The sequence below is a fragment of the Pelophylax lessonae genome (assembly GCF_965119305.1).
Source record: "Pelophylax lessonae genome assembly, chromosome: 1".
Taxonomy (NCBI): Eukaryota; Metazoa; Chordata; class Amphibia; order Anura; family Ranidae; genus Pelophylax; species Pelophylax lessonae.
In genome coordinates, this window is record NC_138768.1 from 139,876,867 (window position 1) to 139,898,553 (window position 21,687).

At 45.4% G+C, this 21,687-nt stretch overlaps 1 protein-coding gene across 2 annotated transcripts in view; it reads left to right on the forward strand.

Annotated features, from left to right (window-relative positions):
• Positions 1-21,687, forward strand: part of LOC309564881 (survival motor neuron protein-like) — a 61,678-nt gene that overhangs the window by 3,084 nt on the left and 36,907 nt on the right. For both annotated transcript variants that reach the window (XM_082269567.1, XM_082269568.1), the window contains exons 2-4: positions 11,795-11,866; positions 14,172-14,297; positions 16,275-16,475. In XM_082269567.1, coding sequence (XP_082125693.1) covers positions 11,795-11,866; positions 14,172-14,297; positions 16,275-16,475 — 399 coding nt within the window. The remainder of the gene's footprint in view (positions 1-11,794; positions 11,867-14,171; positions 14,298-16,274; positions 16,476-21,687) is intronic.

Sequence of the window (21,687 nt, forward strand, 5' to 3'; positions counted from 1 at the left end):
GGTTTTAAAAGTCCCGCCTCAATGACGTCCCTACTACTAGATGTGTGCATGAATGGACATACCAGGCGGGTGGGCGGGGCAAACTAGATACTAGAACTATGTGATCATTCCCTGTCAGCTCAGCGGGACTGTGTGTGAATGAGAAGTGACCTGACACCGGGCGGGGGGAGCGGCCGCTAATAGCTGTAACTATGTGAGCTTCACTGTCAGGCATGTATCTCCGCTGACAGGGAAGTGAAGCTCACATAGTTCTAGTTATTAGCGGCCGCTCCCCCCGCCCGGTGTAAGGTCACTTCTCATTCACACACAGTCCCGCTGAGCTGACAGGGAAGGATCACATAGTTCTATCTATAGCAGGCGCTCGCCCCGCCCTCCCACCCGGTGTGTCACTTCATTCAACACAATCGTAGTAGTGACATCACCGGGAGGCGGGCCGCTGGCCAGAGGCAGGACTTTTGAATGAAGGACACCCGAGGGGGGGGGAGGGTGTACTGCCGAGGGGGACGCTGAGGCAGGGGGGGGGGGGGCTGAGGCAGCTTACCAATGATATTAGTATTATGCAGCATGAGGGGGTTAATGTATTGTCACGGCTGGTCACTCATCTATTAGTGACCGACCAGTGGCAGTTAATTAACCCTTATGTGCTGCATTAGTGCAATCAGTATCAGTGCAACCAGTGTTAATTAACACTGATACTAGTTGTACTAATGCAGCACAAAGGGGTTAATTAACTGCCACTGGTCGGTCACTAATAGATGAGTGACCAGCAGTGACAATACATTAACTCCTCATGCTTCATAATACAAATACCATTGGTAATTTAAATTAACCTCTTGCCAACCCATCACAGTACATATACTGTGACAGGGTGGCAGCGACAGGTGTACGTCGCTGCCTGTTTTTGGCGTATGCCCCTCTTCTATCCATTTTACATTTTTTTTTTTTTTTTTTGGGGGGGGGGGGGAAAGTCATTTTCGGTTTCAGTTTTCGGCCAAGGGCATCCTGCATTTTCGGTTTCGGCCCAAAATTTTCATTTCGGTGCATCCCTAGTGTGTAGCCATAAAGTTATGGCTGATGGATGTATATACCAAGTTGATCTACCTAAATCCAGTGAGGTGCTGCCTTCACTGTTCTGAATTCCCAAACAGTGGTGTTTCTCCCCTTCTGGACCACAGAACCTCTCCCTATATGTTTTATGAAATGAGGAAAGGGAAAGGCGTTCTGTAATCCAGCAGGTAAAACCAAGGCTGACAACACTGCTGGGAACTACAGTGCAGCAGAGGCAGCGTTGTCCACTTACTACTGGCTGCTAGGAGCTCATTAGAATTTTACCAGAACAGGCCTTTTCTGTACTTGCAGCATTTCAAAGAGACAGATCCTGAGAAAATGAGCATGTATTGTACAAATAAACGGAATGTTTAACCATTTCAGCTCCAAAAGGTTTTACCCCCCCCCCCCCTAGACCAGGCCATTTTTTGCGATACAGTACTGTTGCTTTACCTGACAATTGCATGGTCGTGCTAAACTGTACCCAAGTAAAATTGATGTCTGTCCCTCCCCCCCCAACCCCCCCCCCCCCCCCCACACACACACACATAGAGCTTTCTTTTGGTGGTATCTGATCACCTCTGCGGTTTTTATTTTTTACGCTATAAACAAAAAAAGACCCACAATTTTGAAAAATATGTAATTTTGGCCAATATGTTTTCTGCTACATTTTTTTGGTAACAAAAATCCTAATAATCGTATTTTGATTGGTTTGCGCCAAAGTAATTGCGTCTTCAAACTAAGGGATACATTTATGGACTTTTATTTAAATTTTATTTTTTTTTTATTGTTTTTACTAGTAATGGCAGCGATTTTAGCAGGACCGCGACATTGCGACGGACAAGCCTGACACTAAGTGACACTTTTTAGGGACCAGTGACACCAATACAGTGATCAGTGCCAATAAAATGCACTGTTACTGTATAAATGACACTGTCAGGAAAGGGGTGATCAAGGGGTTAGATGTGCTCCTAGGGAGTGCTTTCTAACTGTGTGGGGGATGGATGTACTAGAAGGAAAGAGAGACCTGTGTTTCAGCCTAGCTGAAACACAAGATCTCTCTTTTTCTCTCTAACAGAACAGCGATCTGCCTTGTTTACAAAGGCAGACCGCCGTTCTGTCCTACTCCTGCACGATGGCGGGTGGCCAGCGGCCGCGGTGATTTGCTCTCACTGTGTCTAATCGCAGCAAGAGCTGCGCTCTGGCGGCGCGCGTGTGCCCCCGAGAACCTGTGCATAAAATCGCGTACCAGTACGTGATTTTGCGCATTTGGGGCCACTCTGTCACAGTATATATGCAGTGGGCGGTCCGGAAGTGGTTAATACACATACACAAAAGTGAAAGGACTGTTTATTGGTTCTTATAAATGTATCGTAACCATGTGAAAAAAGTTGATCTAATGTTTACATTTAGGCCTCATCAATTGATTTGCAGATTTCATTTGCAGAGACTCGAGTTTTACATCAGTTTTCATGTGAGCTTTAAACACGTTGCAGATTCCTGCGCAGAAAAAAAAAAATCTTCGCCATACTAGTGTTGTGGTTTGAACAGGACACCTAGATAACTTTTTTTTTTTTTTTTTTTACCAAACATATGTAGCAGAAAACAATTTGGCCAAAAATGTTAAATTTTGATTTTTACTTTTTTTTTTTTTTTTTTTTTTTTTTTTTTTTTTTTTTTTTTTTTTGGAATTTCATATAAAAAAAAATTAGAAAAATATTGTTGTTTTTGCAAAATTGTCTTTCTTTTTGTTTATAGCGCATGATCAAAAAAACGCAAAAAAGTCGCACAGGTGATCAAATACCACCAAAAGAAAGCTCTGTTTGTGGGGGAAAAAAGGACATCAAATTAGTTTAGGTACAGCGTCGCACGACCGCGCAATTGTCCGTTAAAGTCACGCAGTACCGAATCGCAAAATAGGCCCTGGTCAGGAAGGGGGTAAAATCTTCCGGGGCTTAAGTGGTTAAGGCTGTCAGCAGATCAGCCTCTACAAATTCAGCAGTGCCTAAAAATAAAGAGCATGTGCAGAGCAGGGTGAGACAGCGTATTACTGGATTTTAAACAGTATTGGCACTTATTTTTAAAGGGTAACTCCCCTCTTATAGGGAAAAAATATAAGAATACAGAAAAAACATAGCTTATACAATTGTGACACAAGTCATATTGTAATTGAACGTTATTAAAAATGACTAGTCGTGCACCCGAAATTTCGGCAACCAAAATTTTTGGCCGAAAATGGGCCTATTCCCTTTTGGCCGAAAACGAGTTAAAGATGCCGAAAATTGATGGCCGCTAATTAGGGCTGCACGATATTGGGGAAAAAAGTATATTGCGATATTTCGTTTTTAACGATATATATCGCGATATTTCTCCAGATCAGGATCAGTTAGCAGAGCTCACACACACTCGTAGTTCTCCCGCCCGAGCCTTGTGTCGGAGCCAGAGTGTCTGTAGCAGCCTGCCTTTGTCCCGCGGTGCTCCTCCGGCATTGCTCCGGACGTCTCTTCCCCCCCCCTCTCCTGCTGCCATACAATCCGCCCCGTACTCCAGCTCTCCCTCTTAGTCAACAGCCGACCATTACTCCGCCCTGCTCCGCCCATTGTCTCTCCATTGAAAAACATTACAGTCTGATCCCGCCCCCGATGCAGCCAGGAGAGACAATGGGCGGAGTAATGGTCGCTGGATACTAGAGGCAGAGCTGGGAGGGACGTGTGGGACGGATGCAATCACTGGGAATCCTCCTCCTCCCCCCACCCCCCCCCCCTCCCGAGTCCGGACTTCTCCCCGCCCTGCCTAATGCCTGAAATATCGTGGCTTCGGCGATATGAATATCGCCCGTGCCTGCAGAACGATAGTCGATATCACATCGACTATCGTTCAGCCCTACCGCTAATAGCTGTAAGAAGTGAGCCCTTCACTTCTGTCAGGCGGGTATCTCCGCTGACTGCGCCGCTTTGTTCCTGCGCCGGCAGCTTTAGTGTGAGCTACACTGGTTGCTAGGATTGCCAGCTGACTGGCATCTAGCAACCAGTGACGTCCTGAGGAGACGACCCAGCATGCACTGTGGAGGAGGATCCTCCTCGTCCTCCCCTGCGCCTATTGCAGAATGGCTCCACCCACCTCCTCCCTTCATGTGCTGTGCTGCCGCTGCGGAGGAAGGTAATCTGGCTGTTTGATCTCTCCCTCCTCTTCCCCCCCCCCCCCCTTCCAAAAACAAAGGGCCAATGCGCTACCATTGAAGTGATGTGGTGTATAAATAAATAAGAGAAAGCAGCTACAAATTTTAAAGTGTCACCACCATATAAGAAAGGCAAAATAGATTGCCGCTAATTTCCAGTGAATAACAATTCATAAAGAAGATGTGTAATATATCTTTGTCTTTCGTTCATTGACTGGCACAGCTCCTGATATTCTTAATCATGGGGTTATACTGCCCCCTACAGAAGTGGGACACTAGGCAGAAAAAAAAGTCTGGCTACGCCTATGGGCAGTCCCAAGGCATATGCTCCCTCTCTCTGCTATAGATGTTCAGTTTTCTTTCTGCCTAGTCAGTAGTAAGGACCTAGTTGCTTGCTGGGATCTATGGTCCTGGCAAATTGTTCTTTAGGTAGAAATTTTTTTTTCTCCTGGATTTTTACTGTGAGATCTATGATCACCCGCCGGACTGGGCGCCGGGCTGGATAATCTAGATTCAGTGGCCACCCCAGTCTGGCCAGCGAGCACGCGCAGACCTCAGCTCTGTGCTAGGTCAGCCACAACATAGCCCCATTGGCTGGGGGCTGGCCTGCGAGAATACGTCTGACTGGGTCTTAGGCGCCTTCCTCCTGGCGGACAGCCCCCCTCATTTCGATGGAGAGGGGTTCTGTATGGAGCGGTGCCCGCATAGTTCATGTAAGTAGCTGTGTCCCCCCCCCCCCCCCCCCTTGGACGGTCGGGCGTGGGCTCCTCCTTGGGACGGTCGGATCCCACAGATTCCCCTCCTTCCCGTCAGGCACCCCCCTTTCATCTGCTCCCTATTTTACCCCCCCCTCACCCTCCACTTATGCTGGGGCTGTTATGGTGGTCTGGTGCACCTCCTGGGGTTGGGGCAGGGAGCTATACTGGCGTCGAGGACTTGGGGGGGCATTGCGCTGCTGGCGACCGCACGATCAGCGATTTGGGGGGGGGGGGGGTTGTACTTGGTGGGGACTCATGCATGGCCTCCATGTTTCTGTAGTCTGGCAGCCATTTTGCGATGGTTTACCATTGGAAATGGCGGCGGCCATGACAGTTGAGCCCTGTCAGCGGCGCTTTTGGCAGTGGGAGCCCCTCCTCCTCCCATGATGCTGAATCCTTTTACTTCCTGATCGCCACACATGCAGTGCAGATTAGGTGGCTGCAGGTTCCTGTTTCTGCTGGGTGGTGAGTCTGGTGGTGTTCTCTCCCTCTCTGCTGAGTATCGCTTGGTGCTCTGTGACTGGGTGGTGCTGCCAATGTGGTGGGGGGAGTCCCTTTTGCAGTGCTTTACACCGGTTTCAGTCTTTTGAGCACATCTCCCCACCTGATCCCCAAACCCCCCCCCTCTGAGGCTGCGGGGCCCTCTTAGTTCCAACCATCCATCGATGCACTGACAGCGGTCCTGGTGTCCAGGGTGGAGGTGGCTGACGGGTGATGGGCTAGCAAAAAGCACCACCCATCTTCCCCTGCATCATCTTGTCTCATCAGATCCTGAATCTGATTGGGCCGTCGGACACCTTGCAGGGTCTGCAACCACGCGTCCAGGAAAGAAGGCAAAGTGCATCTAATCCTGGACCTCAAGGCGCTGAACTGCTTTGTACGGGTGCAGAAGTTCAGAATGGAGTCCATTCGCACGGTGGTATCCCTGCGTCAAGGGGATTTCCTAGCTTCTATCGACATCAAGGATGCCTACCTTTACATTCCAGTATGTGCCAGTCACCAGTGCTTTCTCTGCTTTGCTGTGGGGGAGGAGCATTATCAGTTTGTGGCGTTACCCTTTGGTCTTGCCTCCGCTCCTCAGGTCTTCACAAAAGTGTTAGCCCCGGTGCTAGCTTTGTTACGCCAACGGGGGATCGCAGTGCTGGGCTACTTGGACGATCTCCTTCTGTGAGCGAAGTCTCCTACTGCTCTGGTGGAAAACCTGGAGATCACAATACGAACTCTGCAGTAGGTGGGCTGGATTCTGAATTTTCAGAAGTTTGCTCTGGTTCTGTCCACAAAACTGGACTATCTGGGTCTGACTCTGCCTTAGCCAGAGTGCTCCCTCCTCTGGAAAAACTCCAGAAATTACAGGCTGCAATTCGTCTTCTGCTGTCCAGCAGATGATTATCCCTCCGTACTTGCATGCAAGTGCTGGACCTAATAATGTCCATCTTCAAGGCAGTTCCGTTTGCACAGTTCCATACGAGGTCCCTGCAAAGAGAGATTCTGGCCAAATGGAATAAGACTCCGTAGTGTCTGGACTATCATGTCTGGGTGAGCTGGGGAACTAAGGAGTCCCTGATATGGTGGCTTCGATCTTGGGTACTTCGGCTGGGCAAATCCTCCCTCCCCTTGTATTGGACAGTGGTCACCATGGAGGCCAGCCTGTCCGGCTGAGGGAGGCGTCCTCGGTTAGAATTCTGCTCAGGGGATCTGGACGCTGGAAGAGTCCAGACTGCAGATCAATGTCTTGGAACTCTTGAGCGATAAGATTGTGCCTGGACCAATGTGCGGATCGTCTTCAGGAATGTTCAGTGCTTATGTCAATCACCAAGGGGCACAAAAAGTGTACTGGTGGCTCTTAGGGTAGACGGCATTCTAAGGTGAGCAGAAGGGGTCATTCCAGCCCTCTCCACTGTACATATTCCTGGGGTAGAAAACTGGCAGGTGGATTACCTCAGTTGGCAGGAGTTGGACCAAGGGGAGTGATTCCTTCATCCGGAGGTATTTCATCAGTTGTGTCTCCGGTGGGGCATCCCCGAGGTGGATCTGTTGGCGTCTCGGCTCAACATAAAGGTGCAGAGGTTTGTGGCTTGATCATCTGGCAGACACCACAGACGTGCTGGTTTGTTCCAGCCCTATCCGCCGTGCACATTCCCGGGGTGGAAAAGTGTCAGGCGGATTATCTGTTGGCAGGTGTTGGACCAAGGGGAGTGGTCCCTTCATCCAGAAATGTTTCATCAGTTGTGTCTCCGTTGAGGTGCCCCCGAGGTGGATCTGTTGGCCTCTCGGCTCAACAGAAAGGTGCAGTGGTTTGGGGCTCGGTCACCGGATCCTGTGGCGTATGCCACAGATTCGCTAGTGGCCCCGTGGGGTCAGTATCGTCTGATTTACGCATTCTCTCTTCGCAAGCTTCTGCCAAGACTTCTACGCAGGATTGAGGCAGAAGGGATTCTGGTCATCTTAGTGGCTCTGGACTGGCCTCACTGGGCTTGGTATGCTGATCTGGTGCGACCGGTTGCTGACGTTCCTTGGAAGCTTCCTCTCAGGGAGCATCTGCTGTCCCAAGGACTGATCTTCCATCCTGCTTTTACAGTTGCTGGCTTTGACGGCTTGGCTGTTGAACGCCAGGTGCTGAAGGATAGAGGTTTATCTGTGTAAATGATTCCTACACTGTTAAAAGCTATGAAATCGTCTAGGAAGATTTAACCATCGTATGTGGAAGACTTGCATTGCGTGGTGTGAGTGTTTTTGAGGTTCATCCCCGCTCCTTCTCGGTGGCTCAAATCTTGACCTTCCTTCAACTGGGGGTTGAACAGAAATTGGCCTTGAGTACCTTCCAACGACCTTTGGCCACACACTCCCTGGTGCGTACCTTTCTTCATGGTGTCCGACATTTTGGTTCCTCCAGTGCAGTCTCTTTTGCTGCCTTGGGACCTCAATTTGGTGCTTTCGGCCCTCCAGAAGCCTCCCTTTGAGAACCTTTGGGAGATTCCCCTGTTTATGCTGTCCCAGAAGGTGGCCTTTTTGGTGCCATCACTTCTGTTCGCAGGCTGCCGGAACTGGCGGCATTATCCTGTCGTTCACCTTACCTGATGATTCGCAGAGATAAGGTGGTTCTTCGCCCCTGTCCTTCGTTCCTTCCAAAGGTTGTCTCTGATTTTCATTTAAATGAAGACCTTGTGTTGCCTTCTCTGTGTAAAAGGTCTAAACATCCAAAGGAATTGCCTTGCATGCCTTGGATGTAGTGTGGGAAATTAGGGTTTACCTGGCAGCTACGAAGTCTTTCATGAAGTCAGACTCACTATTTGGTCTTCGCGGATGGGCCTTGTAAAGGGTTGTCCGCTTCCACTGCGACCATTTACAGATGGATCAGACAGTGATTCAGGCCTATTCCATCAAGGGTCGGGTTCCTTCTTTCCCTGTTAAGGGCGCACTCTACTAGAGCGCTTTGTGCCTCCTGGGCCTTCTGTCATCAGGCATCAGTGATGCGGGTTTGCAAGGCGGCCAGCTGGTCATCGGTGCACACTTTCACAAACTTTTACAAAGTGGATGTGTTGGCATCTGCGGATGCTTCTTTTGGCTGCAAGGTTTAGAGGACCTGGTCCTCTTTGGGGGTATGTTTTTTTTTTTTTTTTCAGGCTCCAGTTGTTTTTGTTGAGCTCTTGTTGGCTACTGTTTAGCTTTGGGAATTTTTTTGCTGTTCCCACCCCTCATGTTTAACACTGCTTTGAAACGTCCCAATGGTTAAAAATATTAGGAGCTGTCTGTCGATGAACGAAAGAAAATGGTGTTTTTTTGTTTTTTTTTTAAATCCATTTCTCTGATGTTCATTAATGGACACAACACCACCCCTCTGGAGTTGTATTCTTCTGACACTGCTTGTAACAAAACCGGAGTACCTATACCAGAGAGGGACTATATCCCCTGGGACTGCCCATAGGCATAGCAGACTTTTTTTTTCTTCCTAGTGTCCTCCTGGCGCCAAGACCCAGTCCTATGTGACCTCGCGAGGAGTTTAACTCGCAGGCCAGCCCCGTCCAGTGGGGCTATGTTATGGCTCACCTAGCTTGGAGCTGAGGTCTGCGCGCACTCGCTGTCCATCCTGGGGTGGCCACTGGATCTAGATTATCCAGCCCAGGCCGGCGGTTCATTTGTAGCTCTCACAGGAAAAATCCAGGAGAAAAGAATTTCTATCTAAAAAACAATTTGCCTGGACCCCAGATCCCAACAAGGGGAGAGAGAGAGAGAGAGAGAGAGAGAGAGAATTAACCACTTGCCGACTGCCTAACGCCGAGCTACGTCGGCAGTCAGCCACTCACAGGCAAGGTGACGTAGGGCGAGGGAGAAAGTCAGGCGGCTTGTGTAAACAAGCTGCCTGTCATTCTCCCCTGTGTATGAAGGATGATCATAAGGTTCTACTATGTAGAACCGTTGATCACTCTTCATACATCTGAAGCCACAGCCAATCACAGTAGAAAGCACGCCCCTAGGGACACACATAGCCCCTCCCTTTCAAAAAAAGTTAACCCCTTCACTGCCAGTGTAATTTTACAGTAACAGTGCATATGTATAGCACTGATTACTGTAAAATTGACAAAAATGTCATTTTTATTGAGATACTCCCAATAGGAACACGTCTGAAGGGATGCAGGCCCAGCAGATTTTCTCGATAGTGCTCTGCAGCTGCCATAGCTGAATAATTATAAAACCACTCCCATTAGACCCACTCGGCACAGCGAAAACTGATTTTCTTCACAATAACAAAAAAATTAATCTGCAACAAAGGTTGTTCTACTCCTTGCAATGTACATAGATCACCCAGAGGGGATGGGTTTTTTTTTTTTTTTTTTTCAAAAAAAGTTACATTTTAATGTTGTTGGCTTTAAACCTGCCTGGGACAAACGTAGATCTATACTACTTAAAGCGGAGTTCCACCCAAAAGTGGAACTTCCGCTTTAGGTGGTCCTAACCCCCTGACATGCCACATTTGGCATGTCATTTTTTTGGGGGGGGGGGGGGGGAGCGGGTACCTAGTTTTGACAGGTACCCGTTCCCACTTCCGCTCGGAGCGGCGCCCTGAGCGGAAGTTCTCCTCTCCCCCTCCCAACCTGCAATCTTCTGGGACATGTCAAAGGTCCCAGAAGATTGCCGGCCAATCACGGCGCGTAGCGCAACTCGCGCATGCGCAGTGCGTACCCGGCTGTGAAGCCGCAAACTCACAGCCGGGTTCCCACAGCAGTGATGCCGAGGGAGAGCATCGAGGCTTCGGGCGGCCGCATCGCTGGACCGTTGGACAGGTGAGTGAAATGGCTGGAACTCCGCTTTAATCTTTTTCTGCCGCCACTTTTCTATGTTTTACATAGCTATACCCTCAAAAGGGGCCAGCCTGACATAATCTAGCAGGACTTCATTTTCTGATTAACGTTCCACTTTAAAGTGGAACTAGACCCATCAAGTTAATGTTTAAAAAAAAAAAAATAGTTACATTCCTGGAATGCTAGATTTGCCAACTGTCACGTTTGCTTGTGGTCCTAACCAAACTGTCAAACGGCCGGTGTTATAACTGATCCCATGTACAGTATGATGACAGTTGCAGATTTAACAAAAGCTAAGATGACAGCTTCCTTGGCTGATAAGGATGGGAGAGTTTAGTTCCGCTTTAAGAAATGTATACTGCATAGGTGCTGTGGCAGTAATCTTTTAGAAGTCCATATTCTCTAAACTGTCTGATCATTGTTTAGATTCCAGCAGGGCAGTACCTATAATTTCAGGATTTGATATCAGTTGGGAGCATGCTTTGGGCAGGCCACTAGTACCGTAGTTCATTTGTCTTTGCACTTTCAGATCTACAAAGATTTTGAGCTGTGAAATCATTGCAGATTACAGTGGAACTATACTTGCCTCCACTTCAGCGAAGCAGCTCCTCGCTGGCTGCTGACTTTTGCCCATGGCTTCCAGTGTTTGACCATGTTTTAGGCTCGGTTTCCACTAGTGCGACTTGACACATGTCAAGTCGCACAGCAAGTCAAAACCCATTGTTTTCAATGGGGCCCGTTTCCACTGCCGCAGCTTCAGTTCCCGCGACCTCAAAAGTAAATCGTGTACTACTTTTGAGCGCGACTTCCCTCTATATATGAGGGACAAGTCTAACTGAAGCCGTGGTTTACTTTTGCTACGAAGTCGTGCTAGAAGTAGCACGACTTTGTAGCCGCACTAGTGGAAACCGAGGCTTATTGGCCAGGCCAAGATGTCACTCCAGTTAGGTCCGGTTTACACTTTTGCGAGTGCGGCGATCGCATGTAATTCGGAGCGCACTGCCCCTTCATTACATGCGATCGGAGGTGCGGATGCGAATTCAGCCATACACTTTGTATGGCTGAAATTCGCACTGCACCCGCACAAAAGACGCACAGGACCCCTTTTTCCAGCCGCATCAGGATCGGATCGCACAGTGGTTCACACTTGTGCGATCCGATCCTGTGCGAACTGTCAGATCGCACTGCGATATGCGATCAAACTGGGGGTGTCATTAACATTTCATTTGACACTCCCTGCGTATCGCATATGGCAGTGTGAACTGCCAGATGTGCGGGTGCAATGCGGGAACAGGCTGCGAATTCGCAGCCTTCCCGCATCGCACAAGTGTGAACCGGGACTTAGTATGCAAGAGTTCATTAATCTCAGCAGATGCAGGAATTGTACACTGACCAGCGTGTTGTTGTATTCTGATCTGTGTGTTGTATAGCAAAAGTATCCAATGATCTGTGTTTGTTTATTTATTTTTTATTTTTTTTGTTTCTTATAGATTTGTTTTTCTTTATTTCAGAGTGATGATTCTGACATCTGGGATGATACTGCTTTGATAAAAGCCTATGACAAAGCAGTCTCTTCATTTAAGGTTTGTACTGTTCTGATTGTTGGTATTCCTTATACACAGCTTACATCCTACTAAATTTGGTCATACACATTTTACAGTCTGATTAGGGCTCTGTCCAATCTTCTTTAGCCACCCTAATAGTAATGTATAGGTCTACATGAACAAACCATTTAATGGTGTCAGGACAAATCTGATAATTGGAGAGCAGACTGAGTTCCCAGCACAGCTAGATCACTGACCACACTGTGCTCTCATGGTTAGTGAGGTCAGTTTTTACAAAATAGGAAAGCAGAGCGACTGGCTGGAACACCAGGGATTTTACACAAAGCAATATAGATAGAACAGGAGACTTTCATACAGTTACACCGTACAGCAGGCACATATCAGGAATATGAAATGTTGGCTTTACACTTTTTTTTTTTTAATTAAATGGTAAGCACAGAGTAATTACTTTATACTCCTCCAATCAGGCTTTACACACACTTTCTACACACAAAATAGCACATTCAGTATAGCATTTATAAGCTTTGTGGCCTCTGCCCTGATTGTTAAATTCATCATAACTGGCCACCTATCCCAATATTGCGCAGCAAGAGGAGGCATTTAACCTCTGAACCCTGTAGAGAAACCAGCAAATTCTGTTGTCTGATTTCAGCAACAGTCTTTTTACTTTTAAAGTGCTCACCTAGAGTTCTATTTTAATAGCTTTGTAGTATGGTAGTTTCTAATATCTACTTTTTTTATGTATCCTATTTATATTGTATATTGTGGATGGCTTCACATTGGCCCTAATTGGCTGCTGACACATCTGATTAACACCGACCAAATAGCGCTTTGCTCCCCATATAGCTGGAACATTTTGGAAGTCTTGATCTGTTTAGTATAAACCCACTCGCTGCTGCAATGAAGTGTTTCTCAGGAGTCCTTTAAAGAGGAAGTAAACCCTCCTCTGCAACTTGTACCTATAGGTAAGCCTTAATATAGGATCACCTATAGGTACTGTAAATATCTCCTAATATCTAATACCTAACATGCACCGTTTAGGAGATATTTACTTTGCATGCAGCCAGTGACATCACTGGTGAATGCGCTCTGAAGGAATGGCCGCTTGTGCCGTTCCTTCAGAGCCCTGTGCCATGACCGTCCGCTCCCGAGCACATGTGCGAGAGTGACGTCATCGCTGCTCCAGCCAATCAGATGGCCGGATGCCACAAACCCGGAAGAAGGGCAACACAACATGTCACCCATGAGAGAGGTGAGCGGTCATCACTTCGGGGCTTTGTTCTAAGGTAAACATTATGTGTTTGTCTTTCAGGTGTTCGTTTAAAAAAAAAAAAACAATTCAGAGGTTTACAACCTCTTTAATCAAGTTGTTCATTATGGCTCTTAGAAAAATGGATTTATCACATTTTTTCTTTTTTTTTTTTTGTAAGCAGTGTTTACAAATCTTTTAGAAAACTTGCACATCTATTGCTGTATTAGGGCTCTTTCACACGGTCCGCCTCCGTAGGCGGATCCGTGCTGCTCAGCGGGGAGCGATCTGCCGATCCCCGCTGAGCCGGCGGATGACAGCTCCGTCTCCGCTTGCAGAGCGTAGAGGGAGGTGTTTCAGCCCCCGCTGCTCTCTATGGGGGATCGGATGAGAGCAGACCGCCTGTCCGCTCTCATCCGATCCCTGAATGGATGGAAAAATAGGGTTTCCATCCGTTCCAGATTTCACGGACAGGATCGGATACGGATGGCAGTGGGTGTCAGCGGAGGTGTCTCCGTTGACATCCGCTGACCCATAGAGCTGCATGGAGGATCCGATCAGATCTGCCTAAAAAACTGACAGGCGGATCTGATCGGATCGCCGTGTGAAAGAGCCCTTATTTAGTTCTGTGCTGTGCTATGTGATGTCAACATTACAAGGCACATTCATTTCTTTCTGCTTGAAAAGCATACTAGACTTTCTAATACAAATGCCTTTATCTATGTTTATTCTTTCCTACAAGCTATGGTACTCCACCAGTTATAATGTCTGTCTTAGACACACGTGTCTGTCCTGTGACTCGTTCAAATTTACTTTCTGCAAAGGACTTTATAGAGCAACGAACTTGCTGGGGAATTCTACCTGTTGGCTTCCCATGTTATATTTTTCTTTTACCTGCCTAAAATATATTTTATACCAATTATTTTAGCACTGAAGGAAAATGTTTAAAAAAACTTTTAGTATATAATGGTCTCAGTGGAAATAGTAAAGACCTCTGCATTGAAAACCAATTGTCAGATTTTGTCCAAGTGTAATGTTACAAGGCATGAATCTGAGAAAAAGTTTTACTTTTAGAAAGCTCTGAAGAATGGAGACTGTAACGTGGGACCTCCATCACCAGAGAAGAATCCCAATCCAAAAAGAAAAAATAACAAGAAGAATAAAGGCAGGAAGAAGAACAATGCACTTCCCCTGAAAAAGGTACTGCAAAGATATTTTATTCTCCTGTATAATCTTTAGTATTCAAAATTGTAGCCTTTTTATATTTTGCGTTTCCTAATGTAATGAAGCACAGAAGAGCCGCCTTTAAAACAAGGTTTTCAGCTGCCATGTTTCATTACATGTTGTAAATATACAGAGTAAGCATACTACATGCAGAGCATGCTTTTGCAATAAAGATGTGTACAGCATACATAGAAGCAATATAGTACAATAGGTAGAAATATGACCTATAACATAAAACAGTTCAGCATGAGTTTTTGCTTCACTGTTGATTTCAATCTATATCCAAAATGCAATATATAGGTATTGTGATAATTATTTAGTCATAAAGCATCTGATCATAAATACATCTTTTTAACCCTTAAAAACACTTTTAAAGGTGAAAGGCAGAAGGTTCTTGCAAGAAAATATTGTAGACCTTTTATTGCTAATGGCATAACATCACATTTCCCAAAAATAGTTCATTACAGAACATTGGGCAGAGCCATGCAAATGATTGCTTTACGCTCCATTGGCCAGATGCACATCAGGAACTGCTGGTGCAAATATATCCTAATATAGAGCCATTTATTCCAAAATGCATACAAACCATAGAGTAGGGCTTGGGACCCAACAAGACAGTGTAATCCATACAAGTTATGGTGAGAAGGAACTAAAGAAATAATCAAAGCTCTATAACTGAATCGGTGTGCAGCACAGTAGAGCCGCCTTAAGTGGGCATTAGTATGCATGGGTCTCTACTGGACTGCATTTGTCACAATAATAAGATTGTTGAAGTCCATTATCTATGTATATGTACGACTGTCCAAATCCTGTGATGAATTCCAATTTTATGTACTGTCTCTGTACTTTGTGTTTTTAAAATAGTTTAAACACTTACCGACTCCATTATGTATATATATATATATATATATATATATATATACATTGCGGTTTGCAAGTGGTTTACCAGGGTTATGGCTAAAGCTATAACCTCCTGTATTTTTTATTTTTAGCCGGTGGCTGGCTTTCTCATGGAAGTAGTCAGAGCGGCTAACTAGCCGCTGGATCACTTTTAGAAGCAGAGGGAGGGGTCGGTGGTCATTCGGTTTCCCAGGCTTACCGTTTTTACCAACGTGCCAGAGAAACAGTCAGACAGGTTGCGTGACTGGTTATAGAGGTACCAGAGACCACATCGCTTGTATGGTCTTGGGCGACCTGAAGTACGTTATGATGTCACTTTTGGTATAGGGCAGAAGTAAACAAAATCACATATTTTTTTCTTTTGCTTTTAAACTTTAATAAGAGATTTGGGGTCATAAAGAGGACCTGTCATCCCTTATTTCTCTTACAAGTGATGTTTACACTTTACACTCCTTGTAATAGGAATAAAAGTGATAAAAAAATGAAAGGGATGGTTTAAAAATAAAAAAAACATTTTTTTTAAAAGCACCCCCTTCCCTCTGTGCTTGTGTGCAGAAGTGTGTATACAAATGTCACACATGCATATGTAAACAGTGTTCACACCACACAGTGAGGTGTCACCGTGAACGTTTGAGCGAGAGCAGTAATTCTTGCACTAGACCGCCTCTAACGCTAAACAAGTAACCTGTACACCTTTTTAAAAGCGTCGCCTATGGAACGTGCACAATTTTAAAGAGTGACATGCTAGGTATCTGGCATAACATCTTTTATATTTTACCAAAAAATTGGGTTCTGTATTTTTTTTTAAATTTTTTTTTTTTTTTGCATTAAAATTAATTAAAATGTGTATTCACTTTTTTTTTTTTTTTTTTTTCCTGTGCTGCTCACTAATTTTTGAATGAGGGCTTTCTGATTACTTTAGTCCCTTACCATAACCTGTATGGTTGTACGGTCCCATTATTATTGCTTCATTAATAAAATTATTAGTTTTACATTGCAAGTGTGTATTGGTTCCTTTATGGGCTCAGTTCTTGTATATCCTTTTCTTTTAAGTGGAGAGTTGGAGACTCGTGCAATGCCATTTGGTCAGAAGATGGCAATCTTTACCCAGCTACGATCTCTTCTATTGATGCAAAAAGGGAAACGTGCATTGTTGTGTATACCGGCTATGGCAACAGCGAGGAGCAAAATTTGACAGACTTGCGCTTCCCTGACAGTTCAGAAGCCGATAGTGATCAAAAAGATCAAGTGCAGGTAAGTGGTCTGAATTTTTTTTACGGTGTTCTTTTCTTTTTGGGCTGGTTAAAATTGAAGCAGGATTAAAGCATGATACAAGCATTTCTGGCTGTGAAGTAGGGTAAGAATGCACTGCTTGTAGCTCCCCCGCAACCAAATTACATGCCTGATTTGGATCCAGAGATTTGCACGAGAGTAGAGTCTATCTCAGCTCTCTTCCTCCTCGTTGGTTTAGATGGCCAATCCCAGCCAGTGACAATAGATGGCCAATCCCAGCCAGTGACAAGGGAGCATCTTGCTATGGGGGCACTTGGCAGGAGGAAGGGACCAGGAGCACTAGCGGGAGGCCAGAGAAGAAGAGGGTTTGGGCTGCTCTGTGCAAAACCATTGCACAAAATAGGTAAGCTAACATGTTTTTAATAAAAAAAAAAAAAAATGAAGCTTTACAATCGCTTTCAAGTGGTTGTAAACCCTGGGGGAAAAAATAAAAAACCTGTAAGATTAAGGCATAATGGGCTAATATGCATCGCATACTAGCGCATTATGAAATACTTACCTTAGAACGAAGCCCTCCAGCGGCACACGCAAACCGCTGAGACAGCTGACCTCTTCCCCAGTGTTTCTTCTGGGTTTGCGGGCTCCGACGCTGTGAGTGGCCGGAGCCTCAATAACATCACCCCCACGCATGCACGGGGGAGCCACCATTTTCAGGACAGGCTCTGAAGGTCTGGCACAGTAAGCAAGTTTGGGAGATATTCACAGTACCTTTAGTTAAGCCTTATTATTGGCTTACCTGTAGGTACAATAAAAAATAAGACTTCCACTTTTAAGTATTCTTTTGCTTGACATCATGCAGTCATACACTGCTTTAAAAATAAAAGCTGAACACCTTCTTTTATAAAGCACAGTGATTTACTTTATAACTGTGCTCTACACTCCCCTGGCTTGGGGATTAAAGGCGGTGGTGAACAACAGAACTGAACGAAGGTTTTGTAAACCAAAAAAAAATGGGCAGGTGGTTAGCTTGTCATGTGACCTGTCAGTTTCAAGATCGGCGTTCCTCCAGTCCCAAAGTTCTCACCTGCTCCTTTGAGCAAAGAAAACTGTGGCTTCACCGGCTACACACTGCAGCCTGATTTTTATAAATGTGGAAAGGCAGCTGTGCAAAATGTAAAGTTAGAGGTGATTTCCACTCTGTTATAAATGAGCCCCATCATTTTTAGAATACTTTAGTGTAAGCAGTGTTTTTAGTAAGGCATCAAACTAGAAACTCTAGCACACAGTTGTGATGGGCTATGCAGTGCTGTATCTTGGCCTAGGCCAACAAGGCCCAGGCCAGCACTTTGCAGGGGGGGCAGCAGAAAAGCTGCACCCCACGTGGAAAAAAAAACAGCCTCCTCCTGGCTCCCGCATGAAAAGGGTCCCCACCGGCTTGCACTACACTTTTAGTATAGTGCCAGTCCTATGGGGCAAATCAGTCTGGCACCCCCATAAAGTGGTCACACTGCTACCTGCTGGTACTGATGGGCACTAATAGGCTTCACTGATGGACACTGATGAGGTGGCACTGATAAGCTGCACTGATAGGCTGCACTGGTGGCCACTGATCGGGCTGTACTGATGAGGCCGCACTGATGAGGCTGCACTGGTGGGCACTGATAAGGCAGCACTGATGAGGCTCGACTGATCGGAACTGATAGACTGGTTGTGGTCTGTGATTTACAGATGACAGGGCGGGTCATAAACAGGAAGGGGTGTGGCCTTTGCAGGAAGAGGTGGGTCATATTTAAATTAGGGGCTGCACAAATTTGTTCAGACCTAGGGCAGCACAAAACCTAAATACACCACTGGGGCTATGTAACAAGGCCCTGAAAGAGTTTTACAAACCTGGAAGGATGTTCATGCACTTTCAAATTGTAATATTTATCTGAATAACCACAAAAAAATAACTTTAGTAATAGGAGGATAGCACTAGTCTTTTCATACTCCGCTATATGAATATGGCATAGCAGGAATGCATATAACACAACCCCCAGCTTCCTGTGTGTAACCTGCTGTAAGAGTACTGCTCTATTTATGAGGTCTAAGCTTGTCATGTTTAAAGATTTTAGCTATGATGCACATATGCAACAGGTTAAAGAGATATTAAGTGCAGATTTTTTTTTTTTACAAAAAAGGAAAAATTTCATAATTACCTGCTATTTGCAGTGGTTTTGCACAGAGCAGCTCCAATCCTCTTCTTCTCAAGTCCCCTACCAACACTCCTAGCCCTTCCCTCCTGCCGAAAGCCCCCATAGCAAGCAGCTTGTCATTGAGAGGAAAGAGACCTGGGATAGCTGCTGCTCTTGTGCACATCGCTGGATGAAGACGGGGCTTAGGTAAGTATTGAGGAGGGGGGGAGGGGAGAGACGCTGCACACAGGAGGTTTTTACTTTCATGCATAGAATGCATGAAGTTGAGAAAAACCTTCAGCCCTTACAACCACTTTAATGTTAAAATGTTGTTGGAAGATTACCTTAACACAGTCCATACAAACTTTGTTAAAGTGGTTGTAAAAGCAAAAGGTGTTTTTTTTTTTTTGTTCATCTTAATGCATTCTCTGTACTGAGGTTAAAAAAAAAAAAAAAAAAAAACCTCACAATATAATGTCAAGTAAAGGGATTACATGTCAGTATCTTATGTGTTTAAATGAGTTTCTATTGTTTTTAAAAGTGTGTTTAAAGACCTTAAATGCTTTTAAAAGTACAGTGACAGTAAAAAAAAAACATGCCTACAGTGTATTTTAATAGGGTTTTTCTATTTCGCCGATTTTCACTTTTTCGTGGGTGGGTCCGGAATGTAACCCCCGCAATGGAGGGGGGTTTACTGTATGGGCTGCTCTGTGTCCCGTGATGTATGATAAAGAATGATGGATTTTTCCTACAACTTGCCTGTAAAATCCATTTCTTTGAGTACATCATGGGACACAGAGGTCCCTCCCTCTTGTCTGGGATGTTTGCTTGCTGAGGTACTACCTGTATGGGAGGGGTTAAATAGAGGGACTTCCTGTCTTGATTGCCAGTGTCCATTCACCTATAGGTGGCTTATAACACAGATGGTAATGAATATGGCTGCTCTGTGTCCTGTGATGTACTCCAAGAAATGGATTTTACAGGTAAGTTGTAGGAAAAATCCATATTTTGACTTTTGAAACCTCACATAACCACCAAAGGGCATATTTCGTTGATTGGAGTAGTCTAGTTTTATTGTCTAAAGTGCAGAGTTTATCCACATTGTTGGTTATTTGTGCTGCAATTGACAGCACTTTCATGCTCTGCTGAAAAATGAATAAATTGTATTTACAAATTTTTAATGCTTTATTAACCAATCTAGCATCATCCAAAGCAGTTGGGTAGAATTGAGTATTATTTGTAGTTGTTGATGTAGTGGTGTGCCTAAATTTTCACAACTGAAGTTTTCGGTCGAAAATGGGCCTATCCCATTTTGGCCAAAAACTGGTCATATATGCCGAAAATTAATGGCGGCCGCAGCAGCAGCTTTCACTTTAACTTATATGGTGCGTGACCGGCTGCAGCCAGCTCCCGAGACCCGCCGTTTGTATCTCCCCACCCTGTGCTAGACTGGTTGCTAGAATTGCCAGCTGCCTGGCGTCTAGCAACCAGTGACATCACGGTCCCGAGAGGAAAGCGAGGCCGAGAAGAGGACCCAGCATGCAGAGCGGAGGAGGATCTTCCTCATCCTCCTCCGCGCCTATTACTGACTCTCTGGCTCCACCCACCTCCTCCCTCCATCTTCTACTGTATGGCCGCTGTGGATAGGAAGGACAGGAGCAGCACCAGAGTCGATCTGCTATCTGTGGGGAGCAGTGAGTGACAACCATATTATGTTATGATGTGCATCAATGTTTCCCTATACTTGGCTACCCCCTGGCACTATACCTGTATAATACAGCTATGGGACAGGTTTATAGTGCCAGGAGCATCTATATACAGACTGTAACTATTTTTTAAAATCATTTGGGTGGAAAAGTCATTTTCGGTTTCTGTCTCGGCCCAGAATTTTTATTTCGGTGCATCCCTAGTAAATTGTTTTAGTAGGTTGGGGGGGGGGATCCTGTCCTCATCCTGTCATAGGACTTTACTGGCATAGAATGTGAGACCAAATCCATACATGAAGGTATATAAAAATTATATTTGGAAAACATTAAAACATTTTTTTATGATGTAACATCAAGTGAGCATATGCACATTAAATACATAATGGTGCATAGCACACGTTAGACATTTTGCCTCCAAATGAAGGAATCAAATATGACAACCTCCCAAACTGGGATAGTGTGGTATTCAAACCCCAAACCAGGGATAGTGGAAGAAAAGCCTTCGTAGGTCAATGTGTTTAACAGTGGGCGTATCTTCAGGGCCCAAGTAACGGAGGGGAGAACTTATGTTCTGTTGAGCACAACAACCATAAATGTGATATATAGTCACAGCCATATAACCATTTTACATGTCTATATTCAGACATGAAGGTAAAAACTATAACCGTTCCATGTTGATTACCTACACAAGCACCAGCTGAACAGACCTGCCTCCCGGGCGGACACAGGGGTTGAAGAGCCCTCCCCAGCAGACTGCATATGTGTTGATACATGAAAGGAATCTGTATATTAAATACAGAACAAAGGAAGAGAATTTAAGCTTGCATATATGTCGCTATATAAAGTGGCATGTATTGATTTCATGTAATGTTGGTAACTTAATAAATATGTACCTGTCTATATTCCTTGAAGAGCCCAATCACTGATCTATTTCCACTAAGTTGGCTCAACCAGGGTGACCATTCAGGGACAAATGTCTTGCCCAGACCCCATATTTTGCACATGGCTGTATTGGAAGGGCAGGATCTTATTTCCAGTAAGGATACATAACAACATGAATCACAACCTCTGGGGGGAAAAAGCATATGTACAGCCCAACATCAAGTTAGTGTCTTAAATGTGTATCCAAATCGTTTTAAATATGCATTCAAGGATATAATGTTGCATGTCTAGCAACCTACCGATAGTATGTATCGTGTCCTGTGTCCCAGCTCTCCTAAGGAGGTAAGACAGCAGGACGCTGCTGGGAGTCCTTATACCCCCACAAGGCCGCATACCAACCTGGAACTTCTGGGTTCTGACATCCCTGCCTCGCGCCCGCTCCACCCATTGCGCATGTCAAAATGGCGCTGA